The sequence below is a fragment of the Oncorhynchus gorbuscha genome, linkage group LG06 (assembly GCF_021184085.1).
Source record: "Oncorhynchus gorbuscha isolate QuinsamMale2020 ecotype Even-year linkage group LG06, OgorEven_v1.0, whole genome shotgun sequence".
In the NCBI taxonomy this organism is placed as follows: Eukaryota; Metazoa; Chordata; class Actinopteri; order Salmoniformes; family Salmonidae; genus Oncorhynchus; species Oncorhynchus gorbuscha.
Window position 1 is genome coordinate 53628022 of NC_060178.1, and position 24620 is coordinate 53652641.

At 39.6% G+C, this 24620-nt stretch overlaps 1 protein-coding gene across 3 annotated transcripts in view; it reads left to right on the plus strand.

The window, feature by feature from the left end:
- The window catches only part of wdfy4 (WDFY family member 4), a 250546-nt gene that overhangs the window by 77851 nt on the left and 148075 nt on the right, over nucleotides 1-24620 (plus strand). For all 3 annotated transcript variants that reach the window (XM_046353520.1, XM_046353519.1, XM_046353518.1), the window contains exon 25: nucleotides 23272-23383. In XM_046353520.1, the coding sequence (XP_046209476.1) occupies nucleotides 23272-23383 (112 nt within the window). The remainder of the gene's footprint in view (nucleotides 1-23271; nucleotides 23384-24620) is intronic.

Consider the following 24620-nt stretch of genomic DNA (forward strand, 5'->3'; position numbering starts at 1 on the left):
GAGTATCAGCAGTATCAACATTTGTGGGTTCGATTACAAACTCAAAATGGCTAGAAACAAGGACTTTCTTCTGAAACTCAGCAGTCTATTCTTGTTCTGAGAAAAAAAGGCTATTCCATGTGAGAAATTGCCAAGAAACTGAACATTTCATAGAACGCTGTGTACTGCTTCCTTCACAGGTCACCTAATCTTTGGTTGACAAGTTAACAATTGGCTCATTCATCCCCCTCCTTTCCCCTGTAACTATTCCCCAGGTCGTTGTTATAAATGAGAATGTGTTACCAGTCAACTTACCTGGTAAAATAACAGGTAAATAAAAAAAATAAAAAAAACAGCGCAAACTGTCTCTAACCAGAATAGAAAGAGGAGTGGGAGGTCCCGGTGCACAACTAAGCAAGAGGACAAGTACATTAGAATGTCTAGTTTGAGAAACAGACACCTCACAAGTCCTCCACTGGCAGCTTCATTAAATAGTACCCGCAAAACACCAGTCTCAACGTCAACAGTGAAGACGTTGACGTTTTGCCCAACTTAATATTTTCTTTTTATTGTCCAGTCTGAGATAACAGTTTTTCTTTGCAACTATGCCTAGAAGGTCAGCATCACGGAATCGCCTCTTCAATTTGATGTTATTTTAAGGGACAGAAAATTAGCTTTTCTTTAAAAAACAAGGACATTTCTAAGTGACCCCAAACTTTTGAACAATAGTGTATATGCCAATTATTATTTGATGGTATGACCGCATTCTGTCCCCTATCAACACTTTTTCAACTTTTGGTGCCAGCGAGAATTACATAAAAAAAGTAGTCAAGACAACTTGCTTGATTGAGCCTCCGCCATGTATATCTCACTTGGATCAGGATATTTAAGCCTCCATCCATCCACAAGTTTCAGTATATCCATGACATTTGTGATTTCCTTGAGTGCATGAAGTTGGTAGTTTGTAGAGTGATTTCTTTTACGGTCCATTTAGGTATTTAAAACCATATGAGTCTTGTATTGCTTGTAGGTTTGATAAATTATTAAATATATTTTTTCAAAGACGCATGGATCATCATTATTTGTACTGTATTGATTAATGAACCACATATATATACACACATATATATATATATATGGTTCAATAACATACTTAAAATCATCCATCTACCTTGGCCAGCTAAATACTGATTGTAATTTCTTATTATCTGCTAAGCCATTACAATTAAGTAAGTAAACCTCCAATTGTTCTCCACTATTCCACCCGTTAAACCCTTCCCCATTCCAAGTTGGGTTGTCATCCCAGTGACCAGCAGACCACCACCACCCCCCGGATCCCAGGGACCCCGAGAGATCGCGTACCAATCCCTCGAAAAGAGCACACAGACCCACAGAATAGAAGCAGATCAACCGCCAAAATCATTTCCAACATCCTCACCTCAATTTGTATTATATATGGTTATCAAAACATATACAGTACCAGTCAAAAGTTTGGACACACCTACTCATTCAAGGGTTTTTCTTTATTTCTACTATTTTCTACATTGTAGAATGACAAGTGAAGAAATCAAAACTATGAAATAACACATGGAATCATGTACTAACCAAAAAAGTGTTAAACAAATCAAAATAAATGTTATATTTGAGATTATTCAAAGTAACCACCCTTTGCCCTGATTGCAATGCACTCTCCTGGCATTCTCTCAACCAGCTTCACTTGGAATTATTTTCTTGAAGGAGTTTCCACATATGCTGAGCACTTGTTGGCTGCTTTTCCTTCACTCTGCTGTCCAACTCATCCCAAACCATCTCAATTGGGTTGAGGTCTTGTGATTGTGGAGGCCAAGTAATCTGGTGCAGCACTCCATCATTCTTCTTGGTCAAATAGCCCTTACACAGCCTGATTGTGGTCATTGTCCTGTTGAAAAACAAATTATATTCCCACTAAGCGCAAACCAGATTGGATGGGGTATTGCTGCAGAATGATGTGGTAGCCATGCTGGTTAAGTGTGCCTTGAATTCTAAATAAATCACAGACAGTGTCACCAGCAAAGCACCCCCACACCAACACACCTCCTTTTCAAAGTAGCAAAAAAAGAACAGCAATTACAATTCCCTAAAAATATGTTTTATGTTCATTGTAGTGTCAGCTATGCCTTCATATTAGTTATATTCAAGAATAAAGCCAATAATTTATTTTTATTGCGATTTATATGAATGTACCCTAGTAAAATGGATCAAATCCCGTTAACGGGATTGATTTGACAACACCCGGTGAAATGGCAGAGCGACAAATTCAAATGAAATTATTTGAAATATTTAACTTTCATACAATCACAAGTGCAATACACTAAAATAAAGCTTAACTTCTTGTTAAGCTAGCCACCGTGCCAGATTTCAAAAGGCTTTACGGCGAAAGCAAACCATGCTATTATCTGAGGACAGCACCCCATCAAACAAACACATGCCAATCATATTTCAACCCGCCAGGCGCGACACAAAACTCAGAAATAACTATATAATTCATGCCTTACCTTTGAAGATCTTCTTCTGTTGGCATTCCAATATGTCCCATAAACATCACAAATGGTCCTTTTGTTCGATTAATTCCGTTGTTATATGCCCAAAATGTCAATTTATTTGTTGCGTTTGATTCAGAAAAACACCGGTTCCAAATCGCCCAAATTTTATTACAAATTGTCTAATAAATTACCTGTAATCTTGGTCCAAACATTTCAAACAACTTTCCTAATCCAACTTTAGGTATTTTAAAATGTAAATAATCAATAAAATTTAAGTCGGGATAAACTGTGTTCAATAGCGGATAAAATGAAAGAGGAGCGAGCGCCAGGTTGCGCGCCCCAAACAAAAGAGTCCACTCCCAGAAAGGAAAGGGCTACTTCTTCATTATTCAAAGGAAAACATCAACCAATTTCTAAAGACATCTAGTGGAAGCCATAGGAACTGCAAGCATATTTCTATTAAAACGGGCTTGCCATAGAAAACTAATGAAAAACAGATTCACCTCAAAATAAAAGGTTTTGCCTGCCAAATCAGTTCTGTTATACTCACAGACATTATTCAAGCAGTTTTAGAAACGTCAGAGTGTTTTCTATCCAAATCTACTAATGATATGCATATCCTAGCTTCTGGGCCTGAGTGGCATGCAGTTTACTTTGGACACGCTTTTCATCCGGACGTGAAAATACTGCCCCCTATCGCAGAGCAGATAACAAAGCTACTGTCATTCAGCATATTGGGTGACATTGTGGTATAACATGACACTTTTGTTTTGCTGAAGGACAAAAGTGTGATACTGAAGGACGGATTTCATCCATAAACATATTTAACAGGCAGTTCCTTGGCCACCTATGTAAAGTAATGACCTTGATCTATAAAGATTATCCTTACTTTTCATATTTAATATAGCTTTTTATAAAATAATATCATTATAAGTATGTTTTCTGTGTTGTACTTAAAGACATGCGGTTTTGTTATACAAAGGTTACAAAATGGTGAAATGGAGAAATCACCACATTTTTCAGAGAGATTTACTCACCTCATGACATTGATAGAGGGTCTTCAATGGGTATTCTTTGTGATGTCACACACTGTCACATGATTACTATCATGTGAGATGCTTTAAAATGGCTTTTTCCTTTGTTATACTGAATGACATTGATGAAGCACAAAAATCCAGAAAAAAGTTATTCAAGTTTTTAAATATTTTTTAGATACAATATGTCGCCCATTATTATATATATTGTGATTTAATGTTATATTTATACATGTTTATCTTTTTATGTTAAATGAATGGCATTCGGACACCAAATTTACTCGCCTCGTCTTTCACCCAACTACACATGCGGAGAAAATTTGTTAAACTAGTCTGCGTCTCACAAAGACATGGCGGTTGGAATAAAAAATCAAAAAGGACAGATTTCCACCACTCTAATGTCCATTGCTTGTGTTTCTTGGTTCAAGCAAGTATCTTCTTTTTATTGGTGTCATTTAGTAGTAGTTTCTTTGCAGCAATTCAACCATGAAGGCCTGATTCATGCAGCCTCCTCTGAACAGTTGATGTTGGGATTTGTCTGTTACTTCAACTCTGTGAAGCATTTATTTGGGCTGCAATTTCTGAGGCTAGTAACTCTAATGAACTTATTCTATGCAGCAGAGGTAACTCTGGGTCTTCCTTTCCTTTCGAGGTCCTCATGAGAGCCAGTTTCATCATAGCTCTCAATGGTTTTTGCGACTGCACTTTCAAAGTTCTTGACATTTTCCGGATTGACTGACCTTTATGTCTTAAGGTAATGATGGACTGTCGTTTCTCTTTGCTTATTTGAGCTGTTTTTGCCATAATATGGACTTGGTCTTTTACCAAATAGGGCTGTCTTCTGTATACCACCCCTACCATGCCTCAAGACAACTGATTTGCTCAGGTGCATTAAGAAGGAAAGACATTCCACAAATGAGCTTTTAGCGAGGCAGACCTGTTAATTGAAATGCATTCCAGGTGACTACCTCATGCAGCTGATAGAGAGAATGCCAAGAGTGTGCAAAGCTGTCATCAAGGTAAAGGGTAGCTATTTTGAAGAATCTCAAATGTAAAATATATTTGGATTTTTGGTTACTTCATGATTCCATATGTGTTATTTCAGTCTTCACTATTATTCTATAATTTAGAAAATAGTTCAAATTAAAGAAAAACCCTGGAAGGATTGTTATCTATAACCAGTATTGTCATTACAAAGAATACATTTTTGGCAAGCAATTATTATTTTAGCAAACAGTTATTGTGATTCATCCAATATTGGCACTAACATCCTAACCCCATAGCAACAGATGTGGGACACACACACACACACACACACACACACACACACACACACACACACACACACACACACACACACACACACACACACACACACACACACACACACACACACACACACACACACACACACACACACACACACACACACACACACACACACACACACACACACACACACACATACTAGACCCCTTTGCTCCACAAACAACCACAGGCTCAGGTGTTGTTTCATCCCCGAGCCCAACTCAAGAAAAGACTTGATGTGCGAATGCATATACAGTTGCAGCTGTTTGAGAAGGCATACAAAACTTTTTTTTTGATTAAACAATATCTAGTCCTAGATAATTGAGCTCGCATACCCCCCTTCCCTCCAACCCACACACGCTTGTCCCCTGATGTGACCCATCTTCACAAGTACCTCTGTGCAGTCAGACCTTTGATCATTTCCTGCCACCAGGGCCACAATAATTGGCCCCCTCTCTGATTGTCTGAGTGTGACCACTTCCCCATGGGTTACTGCAGCTACTGTTGCTAGCACTGTCACTACCTGGGTGGGGGCACCCCACCGGAATTTCCAACGGCTAGGTACAAGGGCGTCAAGGTTCTCATTAGCAGCATTGAGAAATTCCTTGTTCCTTGTATGCTCACCAATCAGGGGGCTTTGGCTTTGTAGGACCAACCCCGCGGTGCTGCTTTAGTGGGTCTCTTACTGCATTTATTCTTCTGTTTTAGATTGCGTATAGGCTACTCACAGTAGGCCCATGAAACATATAAGGACTTCTCTTTAGTGTATGGGTCGCTCAGGTGGGTGTTCAGGGTATAGGGTTGGGGACCATTTCATCATAATATATAATAATAATATAATAATATATGCCATTTAGCAGACGCTTTTATCCAAAGCGACTTACAGTCATGTGTGCATACATTCTATGTATGGGTGGTCCCGGGGATCGAACCCACTACCCTGGCGTTACAAGCGCCATGCTCTACCAACTGAGCTAAATTATCTATATTAATAATTTATTTTAAAATGTATATACCATATCTGCACAAAATTGAAAGCTCTCTCTCACAACCCCTGCTCGCAGACACACATGGTATTTTCAACTATTTTCACTCAACTCTACATTTTCCCAAACACAAAAACAAACACCCAACCTTCCATCACAATACACCCGCACATACCCACATACTGTGCCTTCTATGTCCTCTTCTATGTCCTCTGTTTACTGTATTGATTCTGAGTACTTTTGTGTTTCCAGTTCCTTAGATGATGTATTATTTAGCTAATTATCCTTTCTTCTAATGCTAATTTATTTATAAAATTAAATAAATAGAAAGTTGAATACTAATTATTTTACACCATTCCCTATTTTGAATGGTATAGTGTAGTTTATTTCTTTATGAACTGTTGTATTTTATTGTTTTCCTATATATTGTTTTATTACAATCCCTACCATGTATAGTATTGGGTATTCCATTATTTGACTCCTCTATGGGAATTTATCATATTTAGAATAGCCATGGAGTAGTCTTGGTGTCTCGGAACATTTGGTTATCACTATAAAGTTTATCGACTATGAGAGCTACATGTTTCCCTTTTAATCTATTCTCCTTGGAGAGTGGGTACAGAACAGGATGGTGCCCTCATTGATTGTGTCCCCGCTAGGGGTGGGAATTGCCAGAGACCTCACAACATGATATTATTACGATACTTAGGTGCCTTGACGTTAGGTATTGCGATTCACACGATTCTATATGTATTGCGATTCGATACTGTGATCAGTCATGGAAATCAAAGTGCTGAAAACTCCCTATTGGCTCCCTATTTAATAGGAAGATAGAGAACAGGCTACGAAGGAACAATACTGGAGTTTTGGTGCAGGTACAGCCAACTAGTACAAAAATAACATTTGCGATATTGTCAGATTTTACCTGGGAACCTGACAGTGTGCAACGAACGAGAGAGAGCTTGGTTTTTTGTTTTAGTGCCCTTTGGATTGGTGATGTTTGAAAAATTATATGGTTCAAAGAAATTATGCAAAAGAGGTGGTAAACAAATCAGGCTCCTCGGGGCTGATTGGTTGAAATACTCTAAATCGAGAAATGTTGTGACTAAACATAAAATATGAAATTATATTACCAAACCAAGATAAATGACATACAACACAATGGAAAAAGACTTTGGAGTACCTAAATAATATCATGGGCAAAAAACACAATTCATCTCTATCGTTCATTGAAGTTGATGGCTAATTTATAACAAAACCTTTCAATATTGCCAATCATTTAGATGACTATTTCACTAGTAAAATGGACAAACTCAGAAGTTAAATTACAACATTGAACAGTGAACCATCCAATTTGTGTATAAAATGTCTAATAATGAATGAGAATGATTGATGTTTTGAATTTGGTCAAGTTAATGTGGGAGAGGTAGAAAAACTATTGTTATCCATCAATAATGATAAGCCACAAGGTATAGACAACCTTGATGGGAAACTATTGAGAATGGTATCACACTGTATTGCCACCCCTATTTGCTATATCTTTAACCAAAGCCTAAAGGAGTGTGTGTGTTCACATGTGTGGAAGGAAGCTATAGCAAAACACCCTTTCCTGGCTCTAACAGCCGCCCAATCAGTTTCCTGCATGTTCTTAGTAAACTGATGGAGAGAATTGTGTTTGACCAAATACAATAATATTTTCCAGAGAAGAAGTTAACCCTTTAGACCCCATTAGAATTATAGAATGCTGCTGTAGCTTACTGAGGATTTTCAAGATAAACTCATGTTCTCACACATTTAAAACAAACAGACATAGCAAAAAAAGTTTACTTAGTTTTAAAGAGTACAACCTCTCTTTAATGACACTGCATTCATGTCAATAGGAATAAAACAAATGTTGTCTTCCATTGTGTGAAGTGTACAAAATGTACCAAGTATAATATATTTATAAATGTTATTTACATATAAATAAATAAAATAATCAAAATGTGACCAAAGGACAATATTCAAAAAGTATTTCAAAACCCGTGCAAAGTGGGCAATTTGATTGACAACGATTCTTTCTTCTGTAACAATGTAAAAATGCAAACAACTACTCAGAGACTATTGGAAAATGTAGGTAACCTCTCTCAATACGATTTAGTACAGACCAGGCCTGACACCAAATATAGAAATAGTAGCCTACTTTGACAACAATTCAATTAATGCAACAAGTATTAGAAAGTGTTAGCAATTGCTATTGTACAATTACACAAACCCCAAAGCAAATCAGGGGGAGAAAAATAGGTTTATTCGAAGAGGACAAATCAAAGATGTTATGCTGGAAGGTATATTATATTATATTATTATATTATTATAATTGCGACAGATAAACAGAGAAGATACAAAACACAACAACTGCTCAGAGAAAATAAAAGATTTGTAGGACAAATTAATATTTCACAATGTCACCTTAGTGTTTGCATTCAGCCTACAACATGTCATGGAACTTCTAGAAGCACTTCCCATCCTGCAAAGTGGCACAGAACACTTAGAGCATTCAAAGGAGCCTGCTTTCAAATGAGTTACAACTCAGTCCATACGTACTGGTGCCACACTCTTGGCTCCCCTCTTCATGCCTCTGTAGCCATATCACAAAGTGAATGCACACGCTGCATTTGAATGCCTTCAGGGACCAGTGTATGCGGTTTCTGGGAAGAGGCTTTTGCAGGGTCCCCCACACAATGTACTCATTTATGATGACAATGTTGAGCTTCCCCCAAAACACATACTTCCACTATTTTCAGCCTGTGCGTCCAACATTGTAATAGCTCCTCAATTGGTCAAGATGGTCAACCTTGGCCATTTTCTTGTTGTAATCCATTACAAGCTCTGGAACAGATATCACTTCCTACCACTTCCTCTTAGAGCTACCCCCCTACTTTTTTCAATTTCCACCTGAAGAAATACCCAAATCTAACTGCCTGTAGCTCTGGCCCAGAAGCAAGGATATGCATATTCTTGGTACCATTTGAAAGAAAACACTGAATTGAATGTAGGAGAATATAACACAATAGATCTGGTTTAGATAATACAATGAAAATAAACATACGTTTTTTTTATTGTTGTATCATCATCTTTAAAATGAACAAGATAAAACAAACATTCAGATAGGATGATGGGGACAATTTCAGTGAAAATTATAAGAGGGCAACAGTACTTGTGCAAAGTTTCAGAATGATAACTTCCAAAATGAGTGTGCTACATGACATTTATCATGAAGTCACCCAGGTGTCCCACACAAGTAGCCCAAATGTACCCAAGTGGCCAAATTGGTGAAGGTATACACTTTGAAACAAATAACTATATACAAAATGCCAAAATTGTATTCTAACACCCCCCCTCAATTAAAAAAATAAAAATAAATGGGGGAAAGAATATGAAGAAAAAAATATATACATTTACAAAATAACATGGGTAACTATTTACACACTTTCAATATTTGGAAGACCCTCAGTCCTCCACATATAGCATATAAAATGTATTTATATAGCCCTTCGTACATCAGCTAATATCTCAGAAACTCAGCCTAAAACCCCAAACAGCAAGCAATGCAGGTGTAGAAGCACAGTGGCTAGGAAAAACTCCATAGAAAAGGCCGAAACCTAGGAAGAAACCTAGAGAGGAGCCAGGCTATGAGGGGTGGACAGTCCTCTTCTGGCTGTGCCGGGTGGAGATTATAACAGAACATGGTCGAGATTTTTCATAGATGAAGGGTTAAATAATAATGAATAATAATCACAGTAGTTGTAGAGGATGCAACAGGACAGCACCTCTAGAGTAATTATGAACAGTTTAGGGTTCCATAGCCGCAGGCAGAACAGTTGAAACTGGAACAGCAGCAAGGCCAGGTGGACTGGGGACAGCAAGGTGTTATCATACCAGGTAGTCCTGACGCATTGTCCTAGGGCTCAGGTCCTCCGAAAGAGAGAATTAGAGAGAGCATACTTAAATTCACACAGGACACCGGATAAGACAGAAGAAGTACTCCAGATATAACAGACTGACCCTAGCCCCCCAACACATAAACTACTGCAGCATAAATACTGGAGGCTGAGACAGGAGGGGTCAGGAAACACTGTGGCCCCATCCGATGAGACCCCCGGACAGTGCCAAACAGGAAGGATATAACATCACCCACTTTGCCAAAGCTCTACACAATATTGGGCTGCTGAGGTATAATAAACATATATATATATATATATATATATATAGAGTACAGGGAACATAAGGTTGAATATATTATTATAGACCTGCTACATCTACTGTCTCTTTTCTATTATGAAATTTCAGCTAGATCTACTGTCTCTTATATTATGACAGACCAGCTAGATCTACTGTCTCCATTTCATTTTGGCCATTGTTGTGGGCCTGCTGTCCATTCAACAGCCTCAAATAGGCTATTTCATTTCACAAATAATATTTTCTATTGTTAATTTCAAACAAGGCATTAGCATGGGAGGAACTTACCAGTCCAAAACGGTGACATTGTTCCTCTTCTGCAGGCACGTTACATATTATACACAATGGCTACAACGGTGTCCTCTCCGTTCAAAAAATATTCCTCCACTTGGGAATCGCTAAATGAATCGTCCTACAACAATCTCTGTCTCACTTTACGATCAATTTATTCTAAAATTGTGTGTACATCTGTATATCTAGACTTAGATTTAGCTTTCCCTGACTTAGTCGTCATACTAATTGATATATAAACAGCTGAATCTGCGCGTTTACCAAAACAACGCCGTGCGAAAAATGCGTAGCTCCTTCCGGAATAAAATTTCAATTGCGAATGACTCTTCGTGCTGTCGTTTACGACATGGGTTGGTCTTCCAACACACAACCATTGCATATTGCCACTTACCTCAGCTCATTGGCTATCTACCGAGCTAGATTTCAAGACGATCAGTGGTCATTGGGTTAAAATACAGTCAATCAACGAGACAGTGGTCATATAATTGGTGCACAATGAGCTCGTCACTCGTTGTCTTCCAATAGTTTTTTTCCCGGGTCAATACGTCCCGCAAAATGACCCATCAAGTTTGGTTGTGTTACAAACAAACAGTTGATTGCAAGGAAACCAAACATGACTGGATAAAGTCAGGTATAGTCTGTGTATTTACGTCGGATGTTTCATCGAAAATTGAATGACACGAAATTCAACGAGATAAGCGTTCACAAAATGTTTTGTGTTAGGCAATTAAAAATGGATTTAACTGAACAAAAGACCATTCATTGTGTAACAATGAACCTTGGGATTGCAAACAGAGCAAGATCTTCAAAGGTAAACGATTTATTTCAATGCAATCTGTGATTTTGTTACGCAAGAGCTGGTTGATCAAGTAGTTTGATACGGGAGTCTGTGCTCAGATAATCGCATCATATTATTTCGCTGTAAATCCTTTTTTAAATCTGACAACGCTGTTGGATTAGCAAGATTGTAGGCTTTTGAAGCATGCGAGACACTTGTATTTTCAGGAATGTTTAATATGACGATTTGTGGCGATAACACCGTATGTTGTCAAATTCAAACCCGAATCAGGTATGGGTGGTTCAGAGAGGTTATTAAAACAACTCCAAAATCACTGCCACTTTCACTTTATGCCCAGGCTATGAGGTACAAGGGTGAATTGTGGAACTTGGGGTAGACACACTCCATGGAAATGTAAGCTCCTGTCTCAGGTGTGTCCTAACTCTTCTCCTCCCTCTTCCTCCTCCACTCTCTCTGCTTCATCCTCTCCTTCTGCTTTGTCCTCTCCCTCCTCCTCTCCCTCCCCCTCCTCCTCTCCATATTCTTCTCTCTCCACTCTCCTCTCCCTCCTCTTCACTCTTCTCTTCCTCTCCCTTCTCTTCACTCTCCTCTTCCTCTCTCCCTCCACTCTCCTCTCGCTCCACTCCTCCCTCCACATATCTATCCCTCCAATCATCTGTAACTCCTTATCCTCTCTGCGTTTTGCTGCTAAGCCCTGATTCTCCATATCACTTCCACACTTATTAAAAAAAAACGTTTGATCAATTAAATACGTACACCGAACTTGTTTCTAAGTGGACTCTGCGACAAGGTTAGCTTTTATCCGCCAGGACCACTATTTCTTGTCCCGGAATCCTGCTTACAGTTTGAAGCCTGCTTGACTGATATGCTAAGTTGCTAGCCATCAAGCTAACGAAGTTGGTACCAGAGGAGTTTTTGCAATGGAGCCCTCTTTGTCTGGAGAAAGAAATGAACAGTTCCAGTGCTGTAGGAGCTTTATCTACTATGCTTTATTTCGGGACAAACCGGATCACTCAGTTCCAAGGTGGCTTCCTTGATCACGCACGTCGCTAGCCTACGTAAGAAACTGGGGAAAACGCAGAGTGGAATGTTTACATTTTCTACGCCGGTGGCTGGATGGCGTTCGCGCTTGTTGGATACATCTCCGCCTTGTCGTTTGTCGTTATCCAACTGGTCGGTGTTGCCCAGAGCTCCCCCATCGAAGAAGCACAGCAAGCGGAGCAAGGCAATCAACGTTGGTCGCATGTCATGAGCCGTGGAAGCCGAAGACTGAGGACTCCCGCAAAGCAGTCTACACTCCCAACGAGAGGCCCCGTGAGGATACAAACAATGAATAGTTTCGCTGTCCTGGAGCCTGACCTTTCTGCACCTTCGATGCTGGGCGTGCCCATGTCTTCAGCCACAGTGCCTACTACTACGATTTCGAAGTCGACAAACTTTCGCCCCTGCTCTGTATCGAGCGGGGCTCCTCTATCTGTCAGAGGCCTGCACCAGGTGCCGGGAGCAACCGTTCCTGGTGCAAAAACAATGTCCTATCCTGGAGATCGAATAAATTACATTACTAAGCTGCTCCCGAATGTATTACGTCAGGACATGGAAATCGATTATATCGTAGTCCATGTGGGTTTAGTGACATTATGAAGGGCAGCTCTGAACAGTTGAAACTGAATTTTAAAGGGCTGATTGACTCTCTGCTAGACACTAACAAAAGACCCATCATATCTGGTCGTGTGCCCTCTCTGAATTGTGGCATTGAATGCTTTAGCAGGATTTTTTCTCTTCACAACTGGCTACGTGATTATTGCAGCTAATTGGGTGTACCTTTTGTTGACAATTTAGATACCTTTTGGAAACAAACAACACATTTTATAAGGAGGAAGGGATCCACCCTATCATTTGTGTTCCTGGATCCTTTCACAGCATTATAAGGCTGTGCTGAGACAATGACTTATCAATGACCCAAGCCCAGCTCAGCTAATCACTACCATTGTGATGCAGAGTTGTCATAATGCTTCAGCAAATGTACATTACACCAAGGGCGTTGGTAGACACAATGTAAGTAACCAAATGTCCCTCTAACTGCTCTGAATGCCACTGCTGATCCTACAGCTATTGCATGCAGTAATCATGTGCCTACAAACCAGATGCATACTGTTAGCACTGAGGTGGTGTGCTCTAGGAGGAAGACCATTGTGTGCAGCTCACCCTGCACTAACATAAATAACATGAGCATATCTACTTCTGCTAAGCCTCCCAGTAAATCAATACAAACAAGTAAGCATCCCAGAAGAAAAATGCTCAAAATAGCCCAAGTTAGCATACAGTGGGGGAAAAAAAGTTTCATCTTCAATGCCCTTGCTGATGGAAGGAGGTTTTCCCTCAATATCTCACGATACATGGCCCCATTTATTCTTTCCTTTACACGGATCAGTCGTCCTGGTCCCTTTGCAGAAAAACTGCCACAAAGCATGATGTTTCCACCCCCATGCTTCACAGTAGGTATGGTGTTCTTTGGATGCAACTCAGCATTCTTTGTCCTCCAAACATGACGAGTTGAGCTTTTACCAAAAAGTTCTATTTTGGTTTCATCTGACCATATGACATTCTCCCTATCTTCTTCTGGATCATCCAAAGGCTCTCTAGCAAACTTCAGACGGGCCTGGACATGTACTGGCTTAAGCAGGGGGACAAGTCTGGCACTGCAGGATTTGAGTCCCTGGTGGCGTAGTGTGTTACTGATGGTAGGCTTTGTTACTTTGGTCCCAGCTCTCTGCAGGTCATTCACTAGGTCCCTCCGTGTGGTTCTGGGATATTTGCTCACCGTTCTTGTGATCATTTTGACCCCACGGGGTGAGATCTTGCATGGAGCCCCAGATCGAGGGAGATTATCAGTGGTCTTGTATGTCTTCCATTTCCTAATAATTGCTCCCACAGTTGATTTCTTCAAACCAAGCTGCTTACCTATTGCAGATTCAGTCTTCCCAGCCTGGTGCAGGTCTACAATTTTGTTTCTGGTGTCCTTTGACAGCTCTTTGGTCTTGGCCATAGTAGAGTTTGGAGTGTGACTGTTTGAGGTTGTGGACAGGTGTCTTTCATACTGATAACAAGTTCAAACAGGTGCCATTAATACAAGGGCTGCAGGGTAGCCTAGTGGTTAGAGCATTGGACTAGTAACCGAAAGGTTACTAGTTCAAATCCCGAGCTGACAAGGTACAAAATCTGTCGTTCTGCCCTTGAACAGGCAGTTAACCCACTGTTCCTAGGCTGTCATTGAAAATAAGAATTTGTTCTTAACTGACTTGCCTAGTAAAATAAAGTTAAAATGAAAATAAATAAATAAATAAAGTAACGAGTGGAGGACAGAGGAGCCTCTTAAAGAAGAAGTTAAAGGTCTGTGAGAGACAGAAATCTTGCTTGTTTGTAGGTGACCAAATACTTATTTTCCACCATAATTTGCAAATAAATTCATAAAAAATCCTAAAATGTGATTTTCTGGATTTTTTTCCTCTCATTTTGTCTGTCATATTTGAAGTGTACCTATGATGAAAATTACAGGCCTCTCTCATCTTTTTAAGTGGGAGAACATGCACAATTGGTGGCTGACTAAATACTTTTTTGCCCCACTGTATGTAGCTTAAGAAACAAGGTTCATGAAATCAATAATTTGCGAGTAAAAGGTGACAGTCATAATATGACTATCTCACTTAGAGAATAGATTTGATGATACAGTGCTAGCAATACAAGGTTATACCATTTACAGAAAATATAGAAATGCCAATGGTGGAGGTGTTACTGTTTATATTCAGAAACACATTCCTGTAAAGATTAGAGAGGATCTCATGATAAATACTGTTGAAGTAATATGGCTACAGGTTCATCTGCCTCACCTAAAGCCCATTCAAGTGCTAACAGTCAGTATCTGGAAAACATGTGTTAAATACTTGATAATGTATGTGATGTCAACAGAGAGGTATGTTTAGCTGGGTGATTCAAATATTGACTGGTTTCCTCAAGCTGCCCACTCAAGAAAAAACTTCAAACTGTAACCAGTGCCTGCAACCTGGTTCAGGTTGTCAACCTACCAAGGTAGTTACAAATAGCACAGGAATGAAAGCATCAACATGTATTGATCACATCTTTACTAATGCTGCAGAAATTTGTTTGAAAGAAGTATCCATCCATCGGATGTAGTGATCACAATATAGTAGCCATATCTAGGAAAACCAAAGTTCCAAAGGCCTAATATAGTGTATAAGAGATAATACAATATGTTTTGTAGCGATTCCTATGTTTTTGACAAAAATAAGATTTGTTGGTCTGTGGTGTGTAATGAGGAGAAAACAGACGCTGCACTTGACACATTTATGAAATTGCTTATTCCAGTTACTAATAAGCATGTACCCTTTAAGAAAATTACTGTAAAAACTGTTAAATCCCCTTGGAATTGAAAAATTGTTTGGTGGAGAAGGATGAGGCAAATGGAATATGTTTGGCTGCACAACCGATTGGCAAATGTACTGCTAATTGAGAAATCATGTGACTAAACTGAATAAAAAGAAGACACTACACTATGAAACAAAGATTAATTACATAAAGAATGATAGTAAAAAGCTTTGGAGCACCTTATATAAAATGTTGGGAAAAAAGGCAAACTCAGCTCCATCATTCATTGAATCAGATGGCTCATTCATCACAAAACCCATGGATATTGCCAACAACTTTAATTATTTTTTAATTGGCAAGCTTAGCAAATTTAGGCATGACATGGAACAAACGCTGACACTACACATCAAAGTATATCTGACCAAATTATGAAGACAAGCATTGTAATTATGAATTCCGTAAAGTGAGTGTGGAAGAGGTGAAAACGTTATTGCTGTCTATCAACAATGACAAGCCAGCAGGGTCTGACAACTTGGATTGAAAATTACTGAGGATAATAGCGGACGATATTTCCACTCTTATTTGCCAGATTTTCAATGTAAGCCTACTAGAAAGTGTGTGCCCCCAGGCTTGGAGAGAAACAAACGTCATTCTATTACCTAAGAATAGTAAAACCCCATTTACATGCTCAAATAGCCAACTAGTCAGCCTGTTCCCCTTCATAAACTTAAAAAAATTGTGTTTGACCAGATACAATGCTATTTTACATTAAACAAATTGACAACACATTTTCAGCATTTTTATAGAGAAGGACATTCAACAAGCACAGAACTTACAGAAATGACTGATGATTGGCTGAGAGAAAGTGAAGATGAAAGGATTGTGGGGGCTGTTTTGCTAGGCTTCAGTGCGGCTTTTGACATTATCGATCATAGCCTGCTGTTGAAAAAACGTATGTGTTATGGCTTTACACCCCCTGCTATGTTTTGGATAAAGAGTTACCTGTCTAACAGAACACAGAGGGTGTTCTTTAATGGAAGCCTCTACAACACAATCCAGGTAGAATCAGGAAGGCCCCTTACTTTTTAAATCTTTACTAATGACATGCCAATGGCTTTAAGTAAAGCCAATGTGTCTATGTATGTGGATGACAACACTATACATGTCAGCTACTGAAATGATTGCAACACTTAACAAAGAGTTGCAATTAGTTTCAGAGTGGGTGGCAAGGAATAAGTTAGTCCTAAACATTTATAAATCTAAAAGCATTGTATTTGGGACAAATCATTAACTAAACCCTCAACCTCCACTAAATCTTGTAATAAATTATGTGGAAATTGAGCAAGTTGAGGTGACTAAACTACTTGGAGTAACCCTGGATTGTAAACTGTCATGGTCAAAACATATTGATACAGCAGTAGCTAAGATGGGGAGAAGTCTGTCACACAGAGAGTGAATATTAATAATATGCATGTCAATCTCTCCTGGCTCAAAGTGAAGGAGAGAGTGACTTCATCACTACTTGTATTTAAGAGAGGTATTGACATGTTGAATGCACCGAGCTCTGTTTGAAGTGGTGGACACCAATGCAAACCCCCCAGGACATGCCACAAGAGGTCTCTTCACAGGCCCCAAGTCCAGAACAGACTATGTGAGGTGCACAGTACTAGATAGAGCCATGACTACATGGAACTCTATTCCACATCAAGTAACTGATGCAAGCAGTAAAATTAGATTTCAAAAACAGATAAAATACACCTTATGGAACAGCGGGGACTGTGAAACAACACAAACATAGGCACAGACAAATGCATACACACACGATAACATGGATTTTGTATTGTAGATATGTGGTAGTGGTGGAGTAGGGGCCTGAGGGAGCTAATTGGAATCCATAATAAATACAAATACAGATTTCACCAATGTTAGCTGATTAGTTACCAAGCTGGGTAAGTTGCCAAATGAATTGCATCGGTTTAAACAGGCCAAAACAAGCACCTTGTAAGCTGGCTAAGTAAACAAATGTCCAACTCATCCTATCCTATGCTAATTTATTTATTTTATTTCACCTTTATTTAACCAGGTAGGCCAGTTGAGAACAAGTTCTCATTTACAACTGCGACCGGGCTAAGATAAAGCAAAGGAGTGCGACACAAACAACACAGAGTTACACATGGGATAAACAAACATACAGTCAGTAACACAATAAAAAATCTATATACAGTGTGTGCAAATGTAGTAAGATTAGGGAGGTAAGGCAATAAATAGGCCATGGTGGAGATAAAATTACAATTTAGTATTAACACTGGAGTGATAATGTGCAGAAGATGAATGTGCAAGTAGAGATACTGGGGTGCAAAGGAGCAAAAAAAATCGAACAATATGGGGATGAGTTGGATGGGCTGTTTACAGATGGGGTGTGTACAGGTGCAATGATCGGTAAGCTGCTCTGACAGCTGATGCTTAAATTTAGTGAGGGAGATATAAGACTTCAGCTTCAGTGATTTTTGAAATTCGTTCCAGTCAATGGCAGCAGAGAACTGGAAGGAAAGGCGGCCAAATAGGAGTTGGCTTTGGGGATGACGAGTGAAATATACCTGCTGGAGCGTGTGCTACGGGTGGGTGCTGCTATGGTGACCAGTGAACTGAGATAAGGCGGGGCTTTACCTAGCAAATACTTCGATGAATGGGGCCAGTGGGTTTAGCGACGAATATGAAGCGAGGGACAGCCAACGAGAGCATACAGGTCACAGTGGTGGGTAGTATATGGGGCTTTGGTGACATAACCGATGGCACTGTGATAGACTACATCCAATTTGCTGAGTAGAGTGTTGGAGGCTATTTTGTAAATGACATCGCCAAAGTCAAGGATCGGTAGGATGGTCTGTTTTACGAGGGTATGTTTGGCAGAATGAGTGAAGGATGCTTTGTTGTGAAATAGGAAGCCGATTCTAGATTTAATGTTGGATTAGAGATGCTTGATGTGAGTCTGGAAGGAGAGTTTAGATGTATACAGAATGGGGTCGTCTGCATGGAGGTGGATTAGTGAATCACCAGCAGCAAGAGCGACATCATTGATGTATAAAGAGAAGAGTGTCGGTCCGGGAATTGAACCCTGTGGCACCCCCATAGAGACTGCCAGAGGTCCGGACAACAGGTCATCTGATTTGACACACTGAACTCTATCTGAGAAGTAGTTGGTGAACCAGGCAAGGCAGTCATTTGAGAAAACAAGGCTGTTGAGTCTGCTGATAAGAATGCGGTGATTGACAGAGTCGAAAGCCTTGGCCAGGTTGATGAAGACGGCTGCACAGTATTGTCTTTTATTGGCTGTTATGATATCGTTTAGGATCTTGGGTGTGGCTGAAGGCTAAGCTTTCAAATAATAGGAAAACAAGGCAATGTATAGCATATTAGTATCTGCACCTAGCAAAATTGACAAACCATAACCTAAGCCCAACAGATAAACACTAATTATTCTAGCGGTGGCTATTTCGGTGGCTATTTGTCTGTTTGGCTAGCTAGTGAAAGTGACAGCTGAGTTTGAAGCTTCGTGAGTGCAACCCATATTTACCGCTACGCACAACTTTTCTTGCCTGACAGACTAACTAATTAGCCAGCTAGCTTGCTATAGCAAGCAGCTTGGGCCATTTCCATATAATTTACATAGGTAGAAACAAGAATAAACAACCAACTAGTTAGCTGACTATATTCAGCTAAGCACTTCAACAATTTCCATGCTCCACCGCTGATGTGCCCGCCTGTACCAACCAAGTAATCATGACAATCTATTCCCCAAGTTTCACTGTATCGACAACACCAAAAGAAGTCATATGACAGCATACCCTGTTTCTGGTTGATGACAACAGCCACGCGAATACAACAACAGGTTGTTTGCAACAGGTTGTTTGCAACAGGTTGTTTAAAGTTATTTTAAGAAAAACAAGGCCATTCTCGGCCACTATAGTAATTTATAGAAAGTCAGTTGATGGCCACTATGGGTTCGAAAAACTGCTGACTGCCAACATGCATATAGAGAAGGGCACTCAACTTGTATTGCACTGATTCAGATGACATATGATTGGTTGATGCTTTTGATGCATACAATCACATATTTGTGAGCATTGTTGAATGGTCCTTGCAGCGTACCATCACAAATATGTGATTGGAACAGTAGCAACAGAATGTATGATGCAATGAACATGTTCAAACAGCAATGTTGTCTGAAAAGCATCTAAACAATGTTTTCTAAACTCAAACTTTATCATTCAAGCATCACACGGAACATATCCACAGCCAAACTCATTCCATAAACCAGTCTAATTAGTTAGCGACCTAATAGCTAGACTTGTTTACAATGTACCACATCTCTGGTTAGCAAAATTAAGAAATGTAATATTGTTTAGAAAAGAGGCTTGTCAGTTAAGCTTACATGAACTAAATTCTTTATGATGGCAGCCATGTTTGTTTGACAAGTGAAAACTACCTAATCCCAGATTGCCAATTACTATCATACGCAAATCAACAAAGTCAAAGATGGCTGCATCCTTTGCCCGGAAAATATGAACTGAGTTTGGCCACTTTTTAGCTATTACAAATCTTCAATGTAATCGTTACAGTGTATACAATCACCAAAGCATATGACTTGACAATTTGTTTACAGTTTTGGACAAATCACAAAGCAAATAAAATGTTATCACCCCACAGATCATCACCCCAAATACAAGCCTACTACCTAGCCTAACTGTAGCGCAAAAGCTTAACAGGTTTGCCAGGTATGGGTGAAACCATTTTAGGGGGGAACATTTAATTTGTGGGAGATTTGAAGTCCACATGGGGTAGAAATGGGGAAGGTAATCGTGTGGTTATGTGATGCAGGAAATATTACTATGATGGGGGATTTATCAATAAATCGTTGGGCAAACACAGGAGGAGTTTATATACTACATAAAAATAAAACCCCTGGAAACGAGGGTCTGAGCTGGCAACCCTGAGTAACGATAATTACAATCTAAGTCAGTCAAGTGAACCATCCCTTCACCCCGTTTTGTTATAACATCTTTGGTTTGACAGACGTTTACGTGAAAATCAGAATGCATTGTCATCATAATCAGTACAACCTTCCAAAAAGTAATTTACACACATCAAATCTGTCCATTACAATCTATGATTACAATCTATGAATCAGAATGCATGATTTGTCACCAGAACTTCAAAACATGTGAATGAAACAGTAAACACATTATGCTCCATACATACCTACGGTGTGGTGTGCTACAGAATAAATGATAACACGATATACAAAAACTATAATGATAATGTAATAAGGCACTTACCTTCTGACTGGAGATGCACAAATGTCTGCATACTTGATCTGGCGAATCATTGGGGCTCTCGTAGAAGAGAGAAGTTTGTCCTGCTCAGTAAAGCCTCAAACATGAATTGCCTGCAAAAAAAGATATGCCCTCTCACTGTCAACTGTGTTTATTTTCAGCAAACTTAACATGTGTAAATATTTGTATGAACATAACAAGATTCAACAACCGAGACAAAAACTGAACAAGTTCCACATACATGTGGTCAGGAAATCAAACACAGAATGAGCAGTATGGCTGGTGGCATTGTCATGCTGGAGGGTCATGTCAGGATGAGCCTGCAGGAAGGGTATCAAATGAGGGAGGAGGTTGTCTTCCTCAACTCTGGCGCTTTGTCAGAGTGACCATCGGGTTCTTGGTCACCTCCCTCACCAAGGCGCTTCTCCACCGATTACTCCGTTTGGCTGGATGGCCAGCTGTAGGAGGAGTTTTGGTGGTTCCAAACGTGTTCCATTTAAGAATGATGGAGGCCACTGTGTTCTTGGGGACCTTCAATGCCGCAGCCATTTTTTTGGTACCCTTCCCCAGATCCATGTCTCGACATAATCCTGTCTCGGAGTTCTACGGACAATTCCTTCATCCTCATGGCTTGATTTTTGCTCTGACACTCACTTTCAACTCTGGGACCTTATATAGACAGGTGTGTGCCTTACCACATCATGTCCAACCCATTGAATTTACCACAGGTGGACTCCAATCAAGTTGTAGAAACATATCAAGGATGATCAATGGAAACAGAATGCACATGTGCTCAATTTCGAGTACCATAGCTAAAGGTCTGAATACAGACTACTCAGTATCGAGGGAAAGATGAACGGAGGAAATTACAGAGAGATCCTTGATGAAAACCTGCTTCAGAGATCTCAGGACCTTGGTCTTTTACCAAATAGGGCTATCTTCTGTATACCACCCCTAACCACTGAATGGTTCAAACACATTAAGCAGGAAAGAAATACTACAAATTAACTTTTAACATTTCAAGTAACACCTGTTAGTTGAAATGCATTCCAGGTGACTACCTCATGAAGCTGGTTGAGAGATTGCCAAGAGTGTGCAAAGCTGTCATCGAGGCAAAGTTTTGCCACAGAAGAATCTAAAATCTAAAATATATATATTTTTTTGTTTTAGACTTTTTTTGTTACTACATGATTCAATATGTGTTATTTCATAGCTTTGATGTGTTCACTATTATTCTATAATGTAGAAAATAGTAAACATAAAGAAAGTCCCTGGAATGAGTTGGTGTATCCAAACTTTTGACTGGTACTGTATATATTTTTTAAAATCCCCTTGATCAGAGCTAGATTATAGCTCTGGTCCAGAGCATTAGAGCACTACAGGCACCCATACCAACCGAGACATGTTTTTTTAACCTTTATTTTATTAGGCAAGTCAGTTAAGAACAAATTCTTATTTTCAATGACGGCCTAGTATCAGTGGGTTAACTGCCTTGTTCAGGGGCAGAACGACAGATTTGTACCTTGTCAGCTCAGGAATTTGATCTTGCAACGTTCCAGTTACTAGTCAAACGCTCTGACCACTAGGCTACCTGCCCCCCAGGGTTAAGGTTTGCTTTGAGGTTCACAGACCAGGTGCCCTAAGTGTGCATAATCTGCAGCTGGATGCTTCCCTGTTGTTAATGGTTGTTTGGGTAATCTATTTAGGGGGGTTTGTGGTTGTTTTGCATTGTTTGTAGTTGTTTGTGATTGTTTGCGTTACCTGTTTGTGGTTGTTTGGGGTACCTGTTTCTGGTTGTTTATGGTGGTTTGTGGTTGTTTGGGGTGATTATTAGGACCCCATATTTCTGATTTGGGGTTGTTAGGGGGTTATTTGAAGTACTTGTTTGGGGTTGGCATATGCATAGACTTATTAGAATGGGCTTGGAACCTCTAATGCTGGCAATTTGACTGGTAAACTCACGAGTACACTCAAAATGGCTGCCTGGTATTGCGAGGCAATCTTTTCCATGGTCATGTAGAACATTCATTCAAATTATGTTGACTGATGTGAAACAACAAATCACATCACGTATTGATGGGTACACTTCCTGCTTTCACTTCCTGCTTTGCTCCTATGGGTATACTCGCAATGGCCGCCAGTCCACCCATTATGCCATCATTGAATAGGATGACAGTTCTATTCATTCTATTTCTATGGTTTGTGTTTGTTTGGGGTTGTTTGGAGTACCTATTTGTGGTTGTTTGGGGTATATGTTTGTGGTTGTTTGGGGATATTTGGGGTATCTGTTTGTGGTTGTTGATTAGTAGGACCGGTGAAGTCCTGATCAGAAAATCAGAAAATATAGGGCCCAGCGCTGTCCTGTCAGTACTGAGAGTGGAACAAATTGTATGTTGTCTCCGGTGTGTTCTATTTCAGATGGGAATCACGTCCAGGGATAACTCCACCCCTGTGTTCCTGTCTCAAAACATCAGCCACCACCTGACTGGCACTGCACGCACCATAGGAGCTGCACTGGTTGGACACTTTGGTAAACAACCAACATTCATTCAAATTAATTTGCTGCCCTTAACTGTTGTGGAAGACGCGTGAAATTGTATTTCTGTAAAGGGAAACTTTAGTATTCGGATCATATTATTTTCTAAGATTAACCAAATACACAGTGAACTCCTGTTTAACCCTTTACACTTGTGGGAATTGGCCTATATGGATAGGGCTAAATTGAAATGTTTCTTACAGAATAGTTATGAAATGCATAACCACAGTAGCAATTGAAAGGGAACGGTTTGGAGATAAGTTGAGTACACAACAGGTCACCTCAGACAAGACTGAATCCAAACATGGCACTGTTGTCCATTTTACATTTACAGAAAATACTCTGGATGCATTCAGTAGCATTTCCTGGACAACAAAATGTAAAGGGTTTGAGTGAGAGGACTAACTGGGGTCTCCAAGTGGCAACACACCTCTCCAAGGTGTGCACAGTCCTTAAGCAATTTCAATGCACTTTTTATGCCTTAAAGAAGAGTCTAACTATAAGGTACTTTTTTGAGCTTTCCTGGTTGTGCCGTTGAGGAACTAGAGCAAGCACACTTGTAGTTGCTTTGTGAGGAACACAACTCTGCTACCCCTCCATCACACAATTACTGTTATTGTTTACGCAATCCAAAAATGGTCTATTCTTAATCGCAATATGGGTCAGGTGGACATGATTTGAAAGCCTGTTCTAATGCCAACATGACTAGCTAAGTTATAAAATATGATCTTATGGTGTTAGGCTTTCACAAGGCAATTCAGAGAAACACATCGTCATTTTGGTGCGTGAGTGCATTGAATGTGAATGTGTCTTCACAATAAATAAACAAATAAGTAAATTATGTTCAAAACAACCCAAGGTATTACACAGTGGTTGTCAGTGCCGTTAAAGATGTGGAAAGACATTTATTTTCATGAGCATGGCCTTATTTGTATTAGAGCATATTGAATGACTCTCTTTCATATTCCATTCGCCCAGTTCAATGTAACAGCAATAGGTTTAGGCTACTACATGATATTCACATTGTCCCTATACTCATCATGAAGTTGCTACAACCTAGCCTATGAATGAAAGTTTACAACGTTGGTGCACACAGGTCGATAGACAAATTTGAGGTGACAGACAGTGACTTTCAATATCGCCTTAAAAACTCTTGACTGCATCTAGCTGATATAACTTGTTCTCAACTAGCCTACCTGGTTCAATAAAGATGAAATAAAAAATAAAATAA